The 17,689-nt window shown below is 40.2% G+C and overlaps 1 protein-coding gene across 2 annotated transcripts in view; it reads right to left on the reverse strand.

Annotated features, from left to right (window-relative positions):
* kcnip4a (potassium voltage-gated channel interacting protein 4a) overlaps positions 1-17,689 on the reverse strand; it is a 164,466-nt gene that overhangs the window by 135,128 nt on the left and 11,649 nt on the right. Inside the window, exons 1-2 of one of the 2 annotated variants that reach the window (XM_085400233.1) lie at positions 10,479-10,548; positions 9,677-9,831 (exon numbers count right to left, since the gene is read on the reverse strand). The exons of the other annotated variant lie outside the window; for it this stretch is intronic. Of the exons in view, the coding sequence (XP_085256359.1) occupies positions 9,677-9,815 (139 nt within the window). The 5' untranslated portion in view covers positions 9,816-9,831; positions 10,479-10,548. Of the gene's footprint in view, positions 1-9,676; positions 9,832-10,478; positions 10,549-17,689 lie in introns of those variants that run through there. 2 annotated transcript variants of the gene reach the window in all.

Raw genomic sequence — 17,689 nt, forward strand, 5'->3', positions numbered from 1 at the left:
ATATAAAGAAAACAAGCATGCTTCCATGTATCTTTTTCTTCTTATGGTTGTCATGCACGGTCAGGTTTATCAGAAGGGCTGCAGGAGACTCCAGTCTGTTCCACAGATTTCTGCTTGTGTCTCAGAGGAATGTAAAAAGTAGCATTTCTCTGCCTTTTCTGACAGAGATTCCACCTTCAGCCATCTGTCTCTATCACTCCTCATGCACTGCCCTTATCCAGTCCTTCCAACATTTCTCCTGCTTAATTACTCTACCCTCCCTCCCCCCTTCTTCTTCTCCTCTACTGTCTCAGATCCACTTATTGCTGCTCAGAGATGTCCTTCTTGGTTAAAATAGTCACCAGTGCTATAAATTTGCTTTAATGATATCAATCACTTCTCATTAGTCTCGTGGGCTAAACTGCAGGATAGCAGCACACAAAGGAGCTCTAACTAGAGAAACTGGGAGGGTATTCACATTGTGCCGATAATTGTTATTGCACAATTTGAACAGGGTTCTAATAAGTAAAAAAACTCAACTACATAGGCAAGGCAAGTTTATTTGTATAGCACAATTCAACAACAAGGTGATTCAAAGTGCTTTACAGAGACATTAGAAACAAAAACAAATAAAAAGCATGATTTAAAATTTAAAACATAGCCTTATTATTCAGTCAAATGCCAGTTAAAGAGCATGCCTATCATAAAAAACTGAAAAAAGAAAACAATAAAACCAAAATCATTTGGGGCCAGGCTATAAACAGACGCAACAGGAAGTGTGTTTTTGTTTCCGAAGTGTAACCTGCCTTCTTGCTCTATGACAGCTTATAACAGTCTCCAGCAACCCAAGCTTGATAAACAGCTGAGGAAATATAGCGATGGGTATTTGTATGAAACGTTGTCATAATTAATGCATGCATTCCTGCACTGTGTTGTCAGTTTGGCAATAACTGAACGGTCCTCCCACATTCCCCCGAGGCATTCCTGAGGTATTTCATTTGTGAAAATAAAACGGAAAACCCAAACACCTCCGACCACACAACCTCCGGATGTATAAAAATGGGAACTTATGTGTCTTTTGGTGCTGCCCTGCTGACCCTAGAGGACTGTAAATCAACAAGTACCTGTAAACAAGCAGCTCACTCACACCCTGCCAACAACCTTGTTAAACTCCTCCCCTTGGCCAGACGTAGAGCTCTGCATCTGAAAACTACCAGACACAGGAGCAGTTTCCTTTTTTCATGCCATCAATGTCATAAATAACTGAACAGGGAAAATACCAAAGCAACTCCTATTTGCATAACCACTTGTGCTACTACAACTCCATGTACTTCCTGCATTGTTACAGTCCTTTGTTACAATGATTTTATGAAGCTCAGAATTACTTTAAAACAACTGTACACAAAACATTCTAACATCCAGACCTGAACATACCAAACTACAGTTGGCCAGAGATGCTTATCCTTCATCATGAACATTAAATACAAAACACCTTATTAGACACGTCTCTGGGGGAAACATGACTGAACTTGTGCGCTCTTTCAGGCCTGCGTCTGAACCTCTGCCTGTAACTTGGATGGCATCTGACACATGCGGGGCAGATAAATTAGACCATGACAGGGACAGGTGTGTTAATGTCGAGTGGCACAGACACAAGAAAGTCATTTCTGCCCAGCAGCAGCCAAACGCTTATGAGGCTTCACTGTGCTGGGTATCAATCAGCAGGGACTATTTATAGAGGGCCCAGGCCGCTGCTAGAATACAAACACTTGACTGAAGTAGGTTACCATGAAAAGGGCTGTATCACCAGCAGACATGTAGAGAAAGGAGGACGTATGAGGAAAAGACTGGAGCCAGGTTAAGGATAAGTTAGAAGCTGATGATTAATTACACTTCCAACAAACTTCTCCTCCAGTATTTTTGCAGTCTATAACTAGATTTGAAACTTTAAAGTCTCTGCTTTCTGCTCTACTTAAAGAAATATAGAGTTATTTGAAGAGCCATTGCTGTTGATTATTATTTCAAGTAATCTTTTTTAGAAAATATATTTGGAAAAAAAAAACACTCTAAAGACATTTAGTCCACATGGCCAAAAATCACGCATGTAGATATGGTCAAAATAACCTGCTGAAGTTCAAAGTGAGCATCAGAATGGGAGGCAAAACTGATTTAAGTGACTTTGAAAATAGAAACTGGTGATCTGCAGGGATTTTCAGAGAATGGTCATAAAAAGACTAAATATCCAGTGAGCGTCAGTTCTCTGGTAAAAATGCCTTGTTGATGCCAGAGGTCAGAGGCCTAAAGTGCTATGAGCTGATAAGCGGGCCGCAGTAACTCAAATAACACAGAAGAGCATCTCTGAATGCAAAACATGTTGATCCTTGAAGCAGATGGGCTACAGCAGCAGAAGACCGCTCTGGAAATGAGGCTACCATTCACACAGGTTCACCCAAATCAAAGACTGGAAAAAACATTGCCTGGTCTGCTGAGACTTGATTTCTGCAGCAACATTCAGATGGCAGAGTCACAATTTGGTATAAACAATGTGAGCGTGGATCCATCCTGCCTTGTATAAACAGTTCATGCTGATGGTGGTTATTTAGCAAAGATCATTTAAACACCACAGCCTACCTGAGTATTATTGCTGTACATGTCCATCCTTTTGTAACCACAGTGTGCCTATCTTCTCATGACTGCTTGCAGTAGGATAACACACCAGGTCACAAAGCTCAAATCATCTCAAACTGGTTCTTGAACATGACAATAAGTTCAATAAGTTCAATGCACTCAGATGACCTAGTTGTATATAGTAGGTTATCATGAGAAGGGCTGTGTCACGCCGAGAGCAGCTCTGGAATTTGGTAGAGCTGTGTGATGCTGTCCTGTCAATATGGACCAAAACCTCAGAGGAATGTTTCCAGTACCTTGGTGAAACTAAGCCACGTTAAGATATTTCTGAAGGGAAACTTAATGAGGAAACTCTGAAGTGCTTTTTTAAAGGTCAACAGTGAATTCAAATCCCAGTAAAGATTTTCAGGCTACAATAACAATAAGAAAAGACTGCCGAGTCATAATAAATGATAATAAATCAATGGGTTTTGACTCCAAAAGTACTTTTAAGCAATAAATGACTAAACCATTAAACCAATTGCCAAAATCATCTGTTCTTAGAAGCAGCGCTTAGCCTCACAGATATTTGCCCTCAGAAAATCAAACACTTCAAGTCTGTGAAAAAACACCTGCATGTGGCAAGAAATGCATCTTTAATGATGTGTAGAAAGAGCTCCTTGTATAGCCTGGACAAAAGGACCCAGCTTGGTTACATATATGACTGGTGCACAGTCACGTCTCCAACCAGCCAGCATCTCAGTTAGCTGTATCCAATTGACAAAGCAGAGAGGGAGTGCCACTGTCTGTCAACAGGCTACTTTAAGGTGTTATACAAACAAAATGGTTCACTGGGGTCGCCTATTCTCTGACTAATCCCTGGCTGTTAGCTGCTAATCCCTGTTTATCATGGGTGCGGGTCATGGCCAAGACTGAGAAACAGACTGACAGGCTCGCTACTGAGTCAAATACAGTGGAAGAAAGTGCTTCTTGAATCATGTATGCTTTGGCTAACACAAGCAGTTTCTGTGCTCCAAGTATTAAATAGTGAAAAAAACTAATTTTTTTCTTCCATTTAACTGTTTGTCTGTTGTATATTGATTGCTTGTGTAGTGTAGAGTGCCAGTGGGGGAAAATACAGTTAAGTCAAATACTTATGTTCCTTTTCACATTTTCCAAAGCTGTCCAGTGGGCCAGATTGGAGTCTCTTTTGGCCTGATTCTGGGCCGTGGACCTTATGCTTGAGAAACCTGCTTTAAAGGATCTCTCTCTAGCACTGAAACAAACATTTAATACAGACAAACACACACACACACACACACACACACACGGGAGCACAATGCACAAAACATTTTGTCCAGCTGAATGAGCCCAGCCTGCTACTACACCTGCAGCTCTGCTAGTGAAATATAAGCTAGATTACAAGCATGCAGAGGCTGCAGTTCTGCAAATTCACCATCGTCATCTCTGGGGCCATTTGTTGTAAACGGCGTGTAGCACCTTCTCTTTGGCTGCCACCAGCACTAGCCGGCACGATGAATAAGATTAATGTCAGGGAAAGGCATCGCTGTGGGATCCCGTCCACTCTTTCTCCAGCAGTGTTTTTCACAATATATGAATCAAATGAAAGACAACAGTAGGACATGTCAGCATCGCAGCCAGCCAGCAGTCTCTAGGCAATCGCTCTTTTCCCCCTGTCCTCTGAACTGAGAGGCTGCACGCTGCCTCAGCTACCTCTCTAATCCATCATTGCCTTTTTCCATTTCCACCTCAGTTCTACAGAGGCCCGCACTCTTGACCAAGAGGGAAAACAGATTGAAATGGAAACAGAGTTGCTTTATCGAAAGCAGACGTTTGGCCTGAAGCTACAGGCAAAAATTGTGATTTATCATTCGATAAAATGGGCAGAATTAGGCTCATTTGCTTAATGATATCTAACATGTTCTCCACAATACAGCAACATGGAGACTGGCATTATATCTCAAGGTTTAAGGTTCCTTTAAGACACTGCATCTAATCCCCAACTGTTGGACGTGGGATCAAATTCTCAGAAATTAATTTCACATTAGAGAGGAGAAGCGGTGGGATTTGAACAAGACAATAAAACGAAAAGGTGGTAATTCATCTGAACGTGTGTGGAATTTTTAAAAGAAGTTCATAACCACCGACTTGGCCAAAGCAAAAGCAAATTAATTTGGCTATTTCTGTGCTCTCTGAAGGACGTGACCAAGAAATGCAGCCTTCAAGGTGGTGAGGATCTGCTCTTTGCGCCACAGCATGCACAGTTATATATTAGCCAGGGAAATATATTTTAAAAATGCAGTGACAGTTATCATATTATGATATCTGCTAAAAAGACCTGGAAGGAAATAATTCAAACAGCTCTCCGTCGTCTCCACTCAAGCAATATCTGCCACTGATGAACACTGAAATGGTTAATTCTCGGTGTCATGGATTTCCATGCAGTCATATTCTGATTTCCTTCCTCAATATTGTGCTGTAATAGGAAAAAGCTGCATCCCAGCTACACTGAGTGCATTTGGGGCCACTGAATTACTGCTGCAGTGCAGACATTCTGTGGATTTATGACAGTCTCAGTACCTGAGAGCGATTCTGACACGATTTCGGAGCAGTCTTATCTTGTATGGTTGTTTTACTTTGTTTTCTTGCCTTTGAAAATTATGGTTTTGTTGTCATGGCCACACTTTTACATGTACATCGATGGAGTTAAAGCCAAGCATGATAAAACTGGGCAGATGGCTGCAGCTCCAGATTCCTACGGGTACCTACTGCACCTTTTATCTTGGTGGGATGTTTTTTACTGCAGTCTGTCTCCGCAGATCAGCTAAATTTCTGCATTTTGTTTGTTCAAAGTAGACAATAAGCTCTATTTTCATTACTGAGAAACAAATCTGTCATCTTTGCTCCTTTTAGTCCTCCTATTTGTGGTGGCAGTACATTTTAAACACATACTCTAATCCCATACTTATGTAATATCATCCTAACCCAACTAAATGACTCACTTAAATCTCCAAATCCAATAATATTCTCACAGCACTGCAGCTAAAGATCTCTGAATGCAGCAAACTGTTACATCAGCTCGGACATCTTTTTAGTCAGTAGCTTGCTGCCCTCTGCTGGCAGCAAAGAACAGGTGCAATTCTGATTACCACAAGTGTCCAACAAGGAAAAGTATGAGAATTTCTACAGGTTCAATGCAAAAAACGGGCATCAATGGAATTTTCAAGTTCCACTTAATGCACATTTGCCACATGAGGTAAATCTAACAATTCTATGTATTGCAGCTTAAAACAGGAGAGTGATGTGCACAGGTCCAGCACATTCAGAGTAAACTCCAACCACGCACAGGTTGGCAACATTTTGGGGCATGCAGCACAGCATGCTATTTCCCTATAAAGCAACTGACCCATTTCAGTGCGTCACATAGACAGCGGGGATTTGTAAAGAGCTCGCTTGTAGCAGACGTCTGTCCCGGAGACACAACATGGGGGCTTGTGTATTTCTAGAAACAACCGCTTTATTGAGCGTGTTCATTTTCCCTCAGACTGCCTGAAAATCCAGAGGGTACCATTGCCACCTGGCAGGTTTATGGTGTGATCATCGGCATGCTGAGAGGTTATTCTGGGTAACACGGGGGGATAATGTTATTAGTTCGAGATGCCAGCTAATGAGAAGAACACCTACAAGAAGAACATATGCTAAGAGAGGCTCAAAATCCAAAACAACTGTTGTTAAATCTCTGTTACCTGGTGACTCATAAATCTGTTTTTATGCGTGCATTAAAAAAGCAAGAAAAAAAATGGGAAAAAAGAAGGAAAATTCATTTCTGCTAGGCTATTATAAAAAGTCATTATGTATCTTTGTGTCATACACTCCACAGCTTTTTAAAAACTTACAGTGGCCTGAAAATACAGCCCACACTCAGGGACAGCAGCGCCTTTTCAGCAAAAAAATGAGCAGCGATTGCAATGAAAGCGTAATTCTTATGTGGCCAACAGAAACACCTGGGTCCTGGTGTGGCTCCAGCTGTGTTTGTCAGCTCGCGTGTTATTAGATAGATTCAAAAGTTAACTGTAAGGTAAAGCAGGGGAAAGAAACCACAGTGATTATGAGATGTAGAAACTGCACCTGCCCCACTGGCTGCAATCTAATCAATACAACTACAAAGAAAAAACACTCTTTTTATGACAAAAGGTGAAATTTCACTGTTGCTTCTGTGATTCCTGAGGAAAAAAACCAAAACAAAAACAGCTGTTTTATAGACCTTCTGTTATTGTTTTACCCCTGCAGAAAAATGTTTACTGCAGATGCCATTTAGGAGTCCCTGCTGGGATATTCATGACTGTTTAATAGCATGCTAAATCACACCCAAACACAACCCATTTATCTTAACAACTGGCAAATCATACAAGTGCAGGAGACCACCTGTCTATTACCAAATGCTTTAACAGCAACGCTTGTCATGTCAATGAAATATAGTGCAATCATGGGAACTTCAGAAGTGTAAAAATAAATGAGAAACAGATAAGATTATAAAAAAGCCACATCAATGTGCCTGCATACTGGTGCTAAAAGCGCATAAAGGAAACCCTGAAAAAAAAATTGATTTACATGTTATTAATAAAAATATCTCCAAATATCAGCGAGCAAAACATAAAAAGCAGAATAAAAGACGCCATGATGGATCACCAAAAACATTTCTTGTAACTAGGTCAGTAAAAAATCGATCATTTGTATGCAGATAAAACTAAAGCCAGAGCAAAAATGCATCACAGCAAGGATCACATGTGGTGGCTAAATGTATGCTCTGCTGCAACTGGCCTTTACAAAAAGACAGCTCAGTGTTTTTTCTCTGCACTTTAGTTTCAGTTTCAGTGGCAAAAAACAAAAACAACTGTAGCTATGAATCCAGTTGTGCATATATGGCTGTAGTAAATATGCTTGACCTGAGAAGTAATCAAGAGAGGGCTCGACTGTGACTTGCGGTGTTCAAATCATAAATCCTGGCGTCTCTATTGGAGGTGGGAATCGCCAGACACCCCATGAAACAATATTATCACAATACTTTTTTACATTTTGCAATAAGCATGAGTATAGCTTTAACATATACTGGAATTTATCACCTTTTTTTAACTGCAAATTATGTCCTCAAAGTTAAACTTCATTAGTATCTGTTTTATCCAGTAAGATAAAATTATCTCACTTCAATTAAGTGTTTTTGTTGTTGTTGCAAAATGAGCCTGTCTAAGAGTCTAAGAGTGTGTAAGAGTGTCAGTCTGATAGTAGTCTGCGATTGAATGGGGTCAAGTTGGCAATTACATGCAGTCTGTTTCAGATAACACAATATTACTATTGATAAATCAACAAAAATCACATATCTGTTGCTGCCTACATAGACAGATATTTACATTTAATAGAAACTGTCAGCAACGTTCCTGTTCTATAGGAATATAACCAGAATACAGCAGCTAATTGAGTCGAGTCTCCTCAAGTTGTGCTCATTGACAAAGGCTCTTTCAGACTCGTGTGTCTGCACTTATAAATTAGACAGCAATATTTGCAAACCTATGAGATTTTCTCTGATAGTGATTGCAGCCAGTCCAAGTCCGACTGCAGCTGCTTGCAAAAAGGTTGCCTCCTATCAGGCGACCTCTTGTTTAAAGTATTCCCATTATTTTAATTTATCTAGTAAGATATTGATATTTGGTTTCTCTGCATCGATACGATATCTCCACACAAAACTTTGTAATAAGTTGAGAGGTTAATGGATCAGATCCACAAGGCTTTACAACGTTTTGCTCCAGTTCTTCTTTTCAAAGCTCAATTTAACAGTACATGCAGTGAGTGTATAGGGTTACTGTTAAATCTAATCACATAAGTGAAATCAGCCTTATTATACATTTTCCAGTTCTTTAGTTGCTCACATTGTACAACAATGTTCTCTAGTAGAAACTGATATTTCCTTGACCTCCCAGTTACGGTAAAAACTTTGGGAATCGGAAGTAACTCATAATACGGGACAATCACAGTAAGTTGGCCATGGTAACAATGGGATAGTATAGAGATTTTGCACTACTCAGCCAACTATATCAGATGTTAGCCTGTTGATAATTTACATCTACATATGAGGAAATTACATTGTACAGATTAAAATTCTGTAATTTTCCTTTGTAATGCTGAAATCTGAATGCAATCCTGAATAAAACTGTTTCTGTATATTGCTCCTGTGGTCACTAAAACTTTCATGGAAAAATACTTGATTAGTTAGTAGCTGCACCTTTAAAGCAATAAACACAAGTAGAATAAATTCTACTGAATTCATACTGCCCATACATAATAAAGTCCATCTTATTCTTCTAGAGGTGGGAATCACCAAACACACATATCAAATTTTTAACATTTTTCAAAATGCTTAGAATTACAGTAACAAATACTGCAATTTATCACCTTTTTTAAGTTATGTCCTACAAAGTTAAACTTAGTCAGTATCTTTAAAAATAAACTTATTTCCTTTTAGTTGTGTTTTTTTTCCCCCGCTGCAAAATGAGACTGCCATCAATGTTGCCATAAGTCAGAGTCACTCTCCTATCAGTCTGCTATCAGTCTGCAACTGAAGGGAGTCAAGTTTGCAATTACATGCAATCTGTTTCAGATAATATAGCAATAACCTCTGATAAATCGTCAAAAATGACACATATGTTGCTGTCTACGTAGACAGATGACAGACTGATGACAACATGTTGGCAATCTGTCTGCATTTATTAATTAGAGACCAACTATTTGCAAACCTCTGAGAGTGATTGCAGTCAGTCCGAGTCAGACTGCAACTGTTTGCAGAAAGTTTGCTTCTTATCTGGGGAGATAAGTGCTCTTATTTGTAGTATTCTGAAAGTTTTTTAATTTATTTAATTTTTGAAATATTGCTATTTTGTGTCCCTGTATCAATACAACATTGTCCAAGAAAATATCGTATTACTAAGCAGTATCGATTTTTTCCCCACCCTTATTATTCACTGAATGGGAATTGATTCCTGATCTTTCCAAACTTACAAATCTGTGCTTTTTGTACCTTGAGGGTTTGGCGAGGCCCAGGTGATGATGCGCCGCACCAGGCAGCAGTTGAGCAGGACTTTCCTGGAGAAGCCGTAGTCTTTGCGGAAATGCTGCAGGTCGCCCCTCATCTGGTTTGTCTTACTTGGCGTAAACATGGCTGGAGACTCGCTACTGTGAAATATAGCGTGCAGTTATTTGCAAGGACAACGACCAACAACTACAAGCACTTTCATAACCCTAAATGCACAGCATTATGAGAGTGCAGTAAACATAATTCGACTGCATATTAAAAACAAGAGACGCTGGTCTTCATTGCCTCCGGTAAAGATTCAAACATGAATAGCTGCAGCCACTACACCATGCAATGCAAACTGTCACAAAGCAACACACCTGAATAGATATGCTAATTTGGAATCTCTTTTTGCCCCCAGTTATGCGCAGCTATAATGATATGCGAGACATTTCCACATGCCCTTTTTCAGTAGCCAAAAAAAGCTCGTCTCATATCCTTTGAGCTGTGGGTTCAAGAAGATAGGAAATTTGTCCACCTATTGTGGCTAAAAGTAAATAAACTGAGCAGATTGTCTGAGCATTAAGCACCTGCAATGACAGTTTGCCTTTGCCGCTACACTGTAAGTACAATTCCCCTTAAGGTCCCATTTCAAGAGCAAAACTTTCAGACATCAACAGATCACAGGTCATTCAGCTACTCTAACCGCAAGGTCTGTTTTAAGGTTGGATGTCATTCATTGCACAGAAAATAGAGGTGCACTGCGCAGACTAACTGCTATCAATTGTTCCTTTGGGCATCATCTTACCTTCCAGGCTAAAACTCGATGTGGCTGCTCTCTCCGGTTCCTCAGTCTGCAAGTGATCCTCAGGTTTCACACAAGCACTTCCCCTTTCCTGAGCTGATCAACAGAGTGTGAAAGGAAGGAGGAGGAGAAAGAAGCGGCAAGCGAGGACCGCTCAGTGAAGAAGACCCAGTGAATGAATAGCAGGGGAAGAGAGAGAGAGAGAGAGAGAGAGAGAGAGAGAGAGAGAGAGAGAGAGAGAGAGAGAGAGATGGAGGGAGGGAGGTAGAGAGAAAATACTCCATAGCAATCTGGCTTTTACTTCAAGTTTGGACCAAGTATGTGCAGGTTTATTCAAGAAGAAGAGGAAAAGAGTCCAAGCTGCGGGTAGCTGTTTGCAGTGGACCCTCTTTGATCATCCTACCTCATCCTCTTCAAACACATGAAAGCTGTGATACACACACACACACACACACAACCTCATCTATACAAAGTGCACAAAGTGCAGAAAGTCATGAGTTTCACTTGAATGTCAACCAGTTACTTTAAGAATTAAAGTTAGCACCAAAGGAAAAGTCCTGCAGTCACCAAAACTGTTCAGACAATTTTTTAAAAATCTTAACCTTGTGACAACCTTTGTGCAAGAGAGTGCCACTATGTACCTGCTAAGACCTTCTCCGAGGAACATAAATGCTAGAGACAAAAGTTATAGCGTTTCATTAAGCACTACATAGTTCAATTATCAGTTGGACCACCTCAGCTATACTGACTCCTGTTGCCATGATGATGTCACTACCATGATATGTTTTTCCTACTGCAGGTTCAGCATCAGCTGTACTGACACTTTACTGATCAATTGCCACACAGACAGAGTTGATAATCAACATAAGCAGAGCTGATAATAACTGAACAGATGATAGCAGCAGGATAAATAAAATCATATCAATATCCCTCGTTATTTATGTCTGCATCTTGCATGACTGGGACACAATCTGGTTCTTCATAAAGAACCAGATTGCTAAAATCAGTGTTGCCAGGACCAGATCTTGCAATGGTGACACACACAGCATTCAGAGGTGAAAACGATACCAGCTCTGCTATCACAGCTAAGGATGCAAGTAACTTTTAAACCCCATAAAAAACTTGCTAAACCTGCATGTTTGTACTCAAGTGTTTAAGCATCATTACACAAACTTTCCCCAGACAACCATGGATTTATTACCAGGATCTCAGAATGCAGAATTTTGTCAGCACTCAACATACACCTTGTGTTTATCTTACAACAGACTCTAAATGTCACTCATTTCTGTGACTCATGCGCTAATCATTTTGGCCATTTTCCAAATGAGCTTACAGTTTTTTTCAATCGCTAACAAGCGCCTACCCATACTTCAGATACTTTTTCTAAACTCTTAACACAGACTCACACCTACAAAACACAATTGGCCAAATGGATAATTTTCTTCTCAAAAATACATTTTGTTAAATATATATTAACTCTTCATTTCAAAATAGAACACATCTTTCTCTGCACACACTAACTGTACAAAAACACTATAAATCTGACTCAAAATGAAATTAGTCTGTCAAAGAATAACACTTGTTTTCACCTCACAAGGTACATGCAGTCAATCAAAGTACACCAGGTTTCAAAATACTGGCTATTATTGACATTACAAAAACTGCATAGACTTTTATGTTTCAGTTTTACAGGTATTTGCATGCGAAACATGCAATCCACCATTTTGACACCAGAAATGTCTTGGTTGGTAACTGTATGTCCACATGTACAGTAATGTTCACATTCAAAAGCATTCCAGTAAAAAGCAAACAAGTTTTTGTTTCTCCACTGTTTACTACAGGAGGTACAGTAGAAACACGGTATGATAGGACAGAGAAAGTTTTACAGTATTGCTTACAGTGAACAAAATATCCATGAAACACACAAGAGCATTCTGAACAAAAAAACAACAGCAAAAAGCCAAGATAAAAAGGGGGGAGGGGGAGGGGGGCTAAAAAAAGACAAAAAATTTGCATCTAATCTCTGCGATCTTCAGGGTTAGGCCACATGTTTTCATCAACATCACATCTGATGTTACCCAAGTCGATGCACCTGGGATAAAACCGCCTGGTATGTCGGATCCACCCTTGGCAATCGTCAACTGTGATGTCCCTGGAGCCGGCATCCATGGCTTCAAGGAGGGACATCTGGTCATGTGGCTGATGGTCATAAACCTTCCACCTCCATGCAGAAAAAAACTCCTCTATGGGGTTGAGGAAAGGTGAATAGGGTGGAAGGAAGAGACTTACCAGTCTTGGGTGGACTTCAAACCATGTTGTTATTGCTTGCGAGTGATGGAAAGCCACATTGTCCCAGGTAATTACAAAGGTCCTCATGTTTTCACCCTCCTGACCCTGCTCTGGAACCAGGCGCTGGTGGAGATCATTGAGAAAGGCAAGCAAGCGCTCTGTATTATAGGGTCCAACCTGACATCTGTGAAGGAGTAATCCTGCATTTGCAATTGCTGCACACATGGTAATGTTTGCCCCTCTCTGTCCTGGCACATCAACTGTGGCCCTTTTTCCAATTACATTCCATCCACGTCGACGCCTTTTGGCCAGATTGAATCCTGCCTCATCGATGTATATGAATTCATGAGGGGCTTGGTTGGCCTCCAATTCCATAACTCTCTGAAACAAAGTTTATGTAAGTCATGTTATTACTGTATACCATACTGTACTGTAACCTAGTATTGTGTAGGTTACCTACTTGCAAAGTGCAAAGCTTATAGAACTGGACATTGGATTGAATATACACTATACCTGGACATATTGTCGTCGTAGCTCCTTGACCCCCTCACTGTTCCTCTCAAAGGGAACAGTGTAGCTCTGCTTCATCCGCACTCTGTGTTTGGACAATGTCCGCGTAATGGTTGTGAGGCTGATTCTATCGATATTGTCAAATATCTCATGGTCCGCCACAATTCTAGTTTGAATTTCACGCAGTTTTATTGAATTATTTGCAGTAACCATTTCCACAATGGCAAGCTCCTGATCATTACTGAGGAGCTTTCCTCTTCCCCCAGAGGGTGGAAGACGTTGCATTCTTTAGAAAGACAAAAAATTCAACATATGCATTACTGTATGACCATATTGACATGTCAAGTGAGAATAAAAACAATCCATGTAAAATGCAATACTTACCTGTTGGTTTGTTGAAAGATGCGTATAATGGAGGCAAACGTTGACCGCCTCAAATTGGGCTGCACTCTTTCACCAGCCTCTCTTAGTGAAAGACCATGGTTGATTACATGGTCAATGATAGTGGCACGGATTTCATCACTGACTACTGTTCTTGCAGCCCTTGGAATGCCACCACCACGCATTCTTACACCTCTACCTTGCCCTCTCCTTGGGCCTGCTCTTCTCCCTGGGCCCCTTGCTCTTACTCTTCCTCGACCAGACATTACAGTGTTTGTCTTTTTCTTGTTTCCAAAAACATCACTCCTCAAGGTCTTGCCTTATAAACCCCACTGAGTCTAAGCCAGAATGGAAGAAGGTGTGGTTGGCCCAATTTACCCAACATAAATCAGCTGTGTGTCAATTATTCAATTGTTTGTTTATTATCAGCTGAGATATATTTTTGATATTGATATTGTTTTTGTACTGATATCATTGCAGAAGCAGAGGTTTTTATACTGTATCTAAGGTTTGGAATATTGTTTTTGCTATTGTGGGATGCTGTGTGTTAACATTCGTAGATACTACAAAAACAGTCCATAATTTTGTTGGGAGGTATAGCTTGTCTGTTAAGAAAATGTAAGCATTGTGGAAATGTGTTCACTGACTGCATATTGGGTGAACACGACATGAAATGTGTGAATGGTATGGCCACAACAGACCGATGCTGTGCTAATTGTGTTTAGAGTTTTGCAAATGTGACAACTGTTTGGACAAACGCTTGTTAGCGACTGCAAAAAACTGTAAGTTTACATTTAAATGCACATAATATTAATTTCTGCATAGTGATATATGGTTGTGCTTACAGGGAGACAGCAATGCTTAATCTAATTGCTTCCCCTGAGATGTTCGAGACATATTTTGTACCTGAGGAGACAGAGGGGGGCCCGGGACAGAGAACTGGGAAAGGAGCCACGCTCTCCCAGCAGGCCGAGACGCGCCGATGATTGAAATGAGAGAACAGATTGGTCGCTATGTTGCGGCATGTTATGCATGCATGGATATACATTCTGTGGGAGCACTTGTTAGGTGAGCACATTCTGAGGGATGTCCAAATCCTGAGGGAGAAGGCTTGAAAGGTTTGTCCCTATGCTGAATAATTTATACTCAAGGAGCTATTGATATTCAACACTGCCTTAGTTGAGTATGAGTCAACTCCAAGAGCAGGCATGGTTGAATTTTTGTATCGTCATGTTTCAAATTGAGACATAATGAGACACAAATATAGAAAAAACAGTAGACTAATATACTGCTCCGTAACCATCCGGAGGAGCTATGCAATGTCCAGATTCCAGCAATAATCTGCGAGATTTTACTCAATTACAAGTCTTCAGCTGTTCTTCTACGTTATGAAAAATATTTTGTCTGTCTGATTGTGGCACACCCATTCAGTGCAGCACATAAATCACAGCCAAGCAAAAAGAATACAAATGTGCGTGTAAGTGGAAGATGGGTGGAGTACTGCTCCTACCTCATCCTCTCAGTTATGATTATCTGTCCTGCTCCCGCCACCCCACGAAAAAAACTGAAATACAATCCACATGCATTGGCTGCTGAATGCCTTAAAGGTACTACGTGGTTTTGTAGGAGATATAAGACTGAGTCTGTGAATGCCTTAAATCTTTATTGTTCCTTGATTACAGACACACATCGGTAATGTCAGAAGCAATTTGTGATAATGTATTATAAAAAATCAATTCAGAGAGCAGCTCAAGTGGAGTGGATTTAGCGTTACACCATATGTGTGTGTGTGTGTGTTTGACACCTAGGCTTTATCATCTAAGCTTGTCACTAACTGCAGGATGTTTTGGAAGACTAAGCCTCGCCCAGTTTTGCACAAAAAACACATTAGATACTGTTTTTATTATAAGCAGAATAAGCAGTAACTTTAAGTGTATGTTTATCCATTTGCTTTCCTTCTCAAAGACCAGACAGTGAGACATGTACTTGACCAACTAGCCAACAGAAATGGCCGTGTGTCTACATGTTCTGTGGCCCTCATTATTAAGTTGAGCAGACTAAAAAAAACGCCTGACTCAAAACTCAGGAGTCGATCCACTTTCACAGAGTTTGCACTGCTTGTAGAGCTGGGCGATATGAGATTTTTTCATATCACGATATGTTTTTTTCATTTCAGGCGATAACGATATCTATCACGATATAAGCCAAATAACTATATTTGTAAGATTTAAATGTGCCGTTGCTCACAAGTAAAATGTGAAATAATCAGCAGCTTGTTTTTATTTAAATATTTATTTCCCATAATAAGTTCAACAGGGTAGATGTACTTAAGGAACATGAGACTTTTTCAGATAAATAAAGGCAAATATTGCAAACTACACAAAAGGCAGCCGCTAAAGCGTTTAAGTTTCAAAATAGAACAAACGAAACAGACTAAATTGTCAATTCCACTTAGAAACAAAATATTAATTCTAAAAATAAATCTTAGTTTGTTTTACAGAAGAACAGACAAAACTGACTAACTTTTGTCAATATCAAATAAACTGAGAACTAAAAGGAAATTCTCAATCTCTCCTTGTTGTATAGCTGAGCTTTTCAAACAGTTGTAACAGTTACTTTAGTCTGACAAAAGCCGAATGACGAATTAGCGCTTCCAGTCAGAGACTGAGGCTACGTCCACACGTACACGGGTATTTTTGAAAACGGAGATTTTCCGTTTCCGTTTTAAAAAATAATCCCGTCCACACATAAAGGCAGAAATGAAGGAAAACGCTGCTATGAACATGCCAAAGCAGCAGGTGGCGCTAGATTCCTAACCGTGCAGAAATGTTGGCCAATCAGAAGTCTAGAAGCCTCGGTGGGAAAAAGTAAACAAAGCTGGGGCATAGAAGCAGAACCGAGTCGTATGTGTGGAGGGACAGTAACTGTGTGTATATGTAAGCATTTAAACACTGCAGAGAGTAGAATTAACAGTAACAGTATTGTAGAAATTCATTTCACCGAAACAATAACGTGGCGCACAGTGTGACGCATGCACCAGTTTATTGTATTTCCAGACTTGCTTTCGGCACAATTTACAGTGCAGCTACTCTGTTTTTTGTCAGACTTGAAATAGCCGAAATACCTTCACCCTACGGAACTTCTATGGCTCTTCCGTTCGACAATCTCTCCGGCATTGGAACCATCATCTGTTTTCTCTTCGGTCACGCTCGGTTGATTTTTCTAGTCGGCACACTCATTTCCTCCATTACGCGCTGGCTCCATTACCCGCTGGCTGCTTCCCAAACAAACACACGTGCGGCTTGGCACTTGTGCTGTACTAACAAGTCACGCGACGTGACGCTGCGGCTGTGATTGGTTCGGCTCTGCGCTACTTAATTTGGATTGGCTGACCTTTTTTTTTTTTTTTTTTTTGAGGACAAGAGCTGCGAGGTCTATCGCGATAGCTTAATTTCTCTATCGAGTAAAAGTTATATCGCGATACATATCGTTATCGTTCTATCGCCCAGCTCTAACTGCTTGCGAATATTTTACCTCAGTATTCTGCAGTCTGGCAGCCAAAATCGAAGCAATACTTTTGCTACAGATTAACAAAGTCATAATTATCCCTGATTTTAGTTCATAAATCTCTAACGATTTGGAAACTGCCACACCGGCTTTCTTGTTCTCGTTACACAGGAAAGTACAGAGAGGTGGCTCAACGCAGGAAGTTGTCTTATTGGTGACTTTTACATCTACTTCAGACCCAGCTTTGTAACTTCACGTAGTCTGCCACTTCATGGTTGAGTTGCTGTGGTTTCCAAACACTTCCACTTTGCAATAATCCCACTCACAGCTAATCGTTGAATATCTTTGAGAGAAGAAATTTTACAAACTGTCTTGTTCTAACAGTACCACACTCAAATTCAGTGAGCTCTTTAGAAGCATTCATGACAATCTGTGAAGGCAGACTGCATGAATTACAGAAAATTACATACTACATGATATAATAATTTATCTACCAAAAATTAACCCAAAATGCTTCAGCAGTAAGT

Source organism: Rhamphochromis longiceps, linkage group LG3 (assembly GCF_057381845.1).
Source record: "Rhamphochromis longiceps isolate RC_006_pf linkage group LG3, R_longiceps_female_GT1.1, whole genome shotgun sequence".
NCBI lineage: Eukaryota > Metazoa > Chordata > Actinopteri > Cichliformes > Cichlidae > Rhamphochromis > Rhamphochromis longiceps.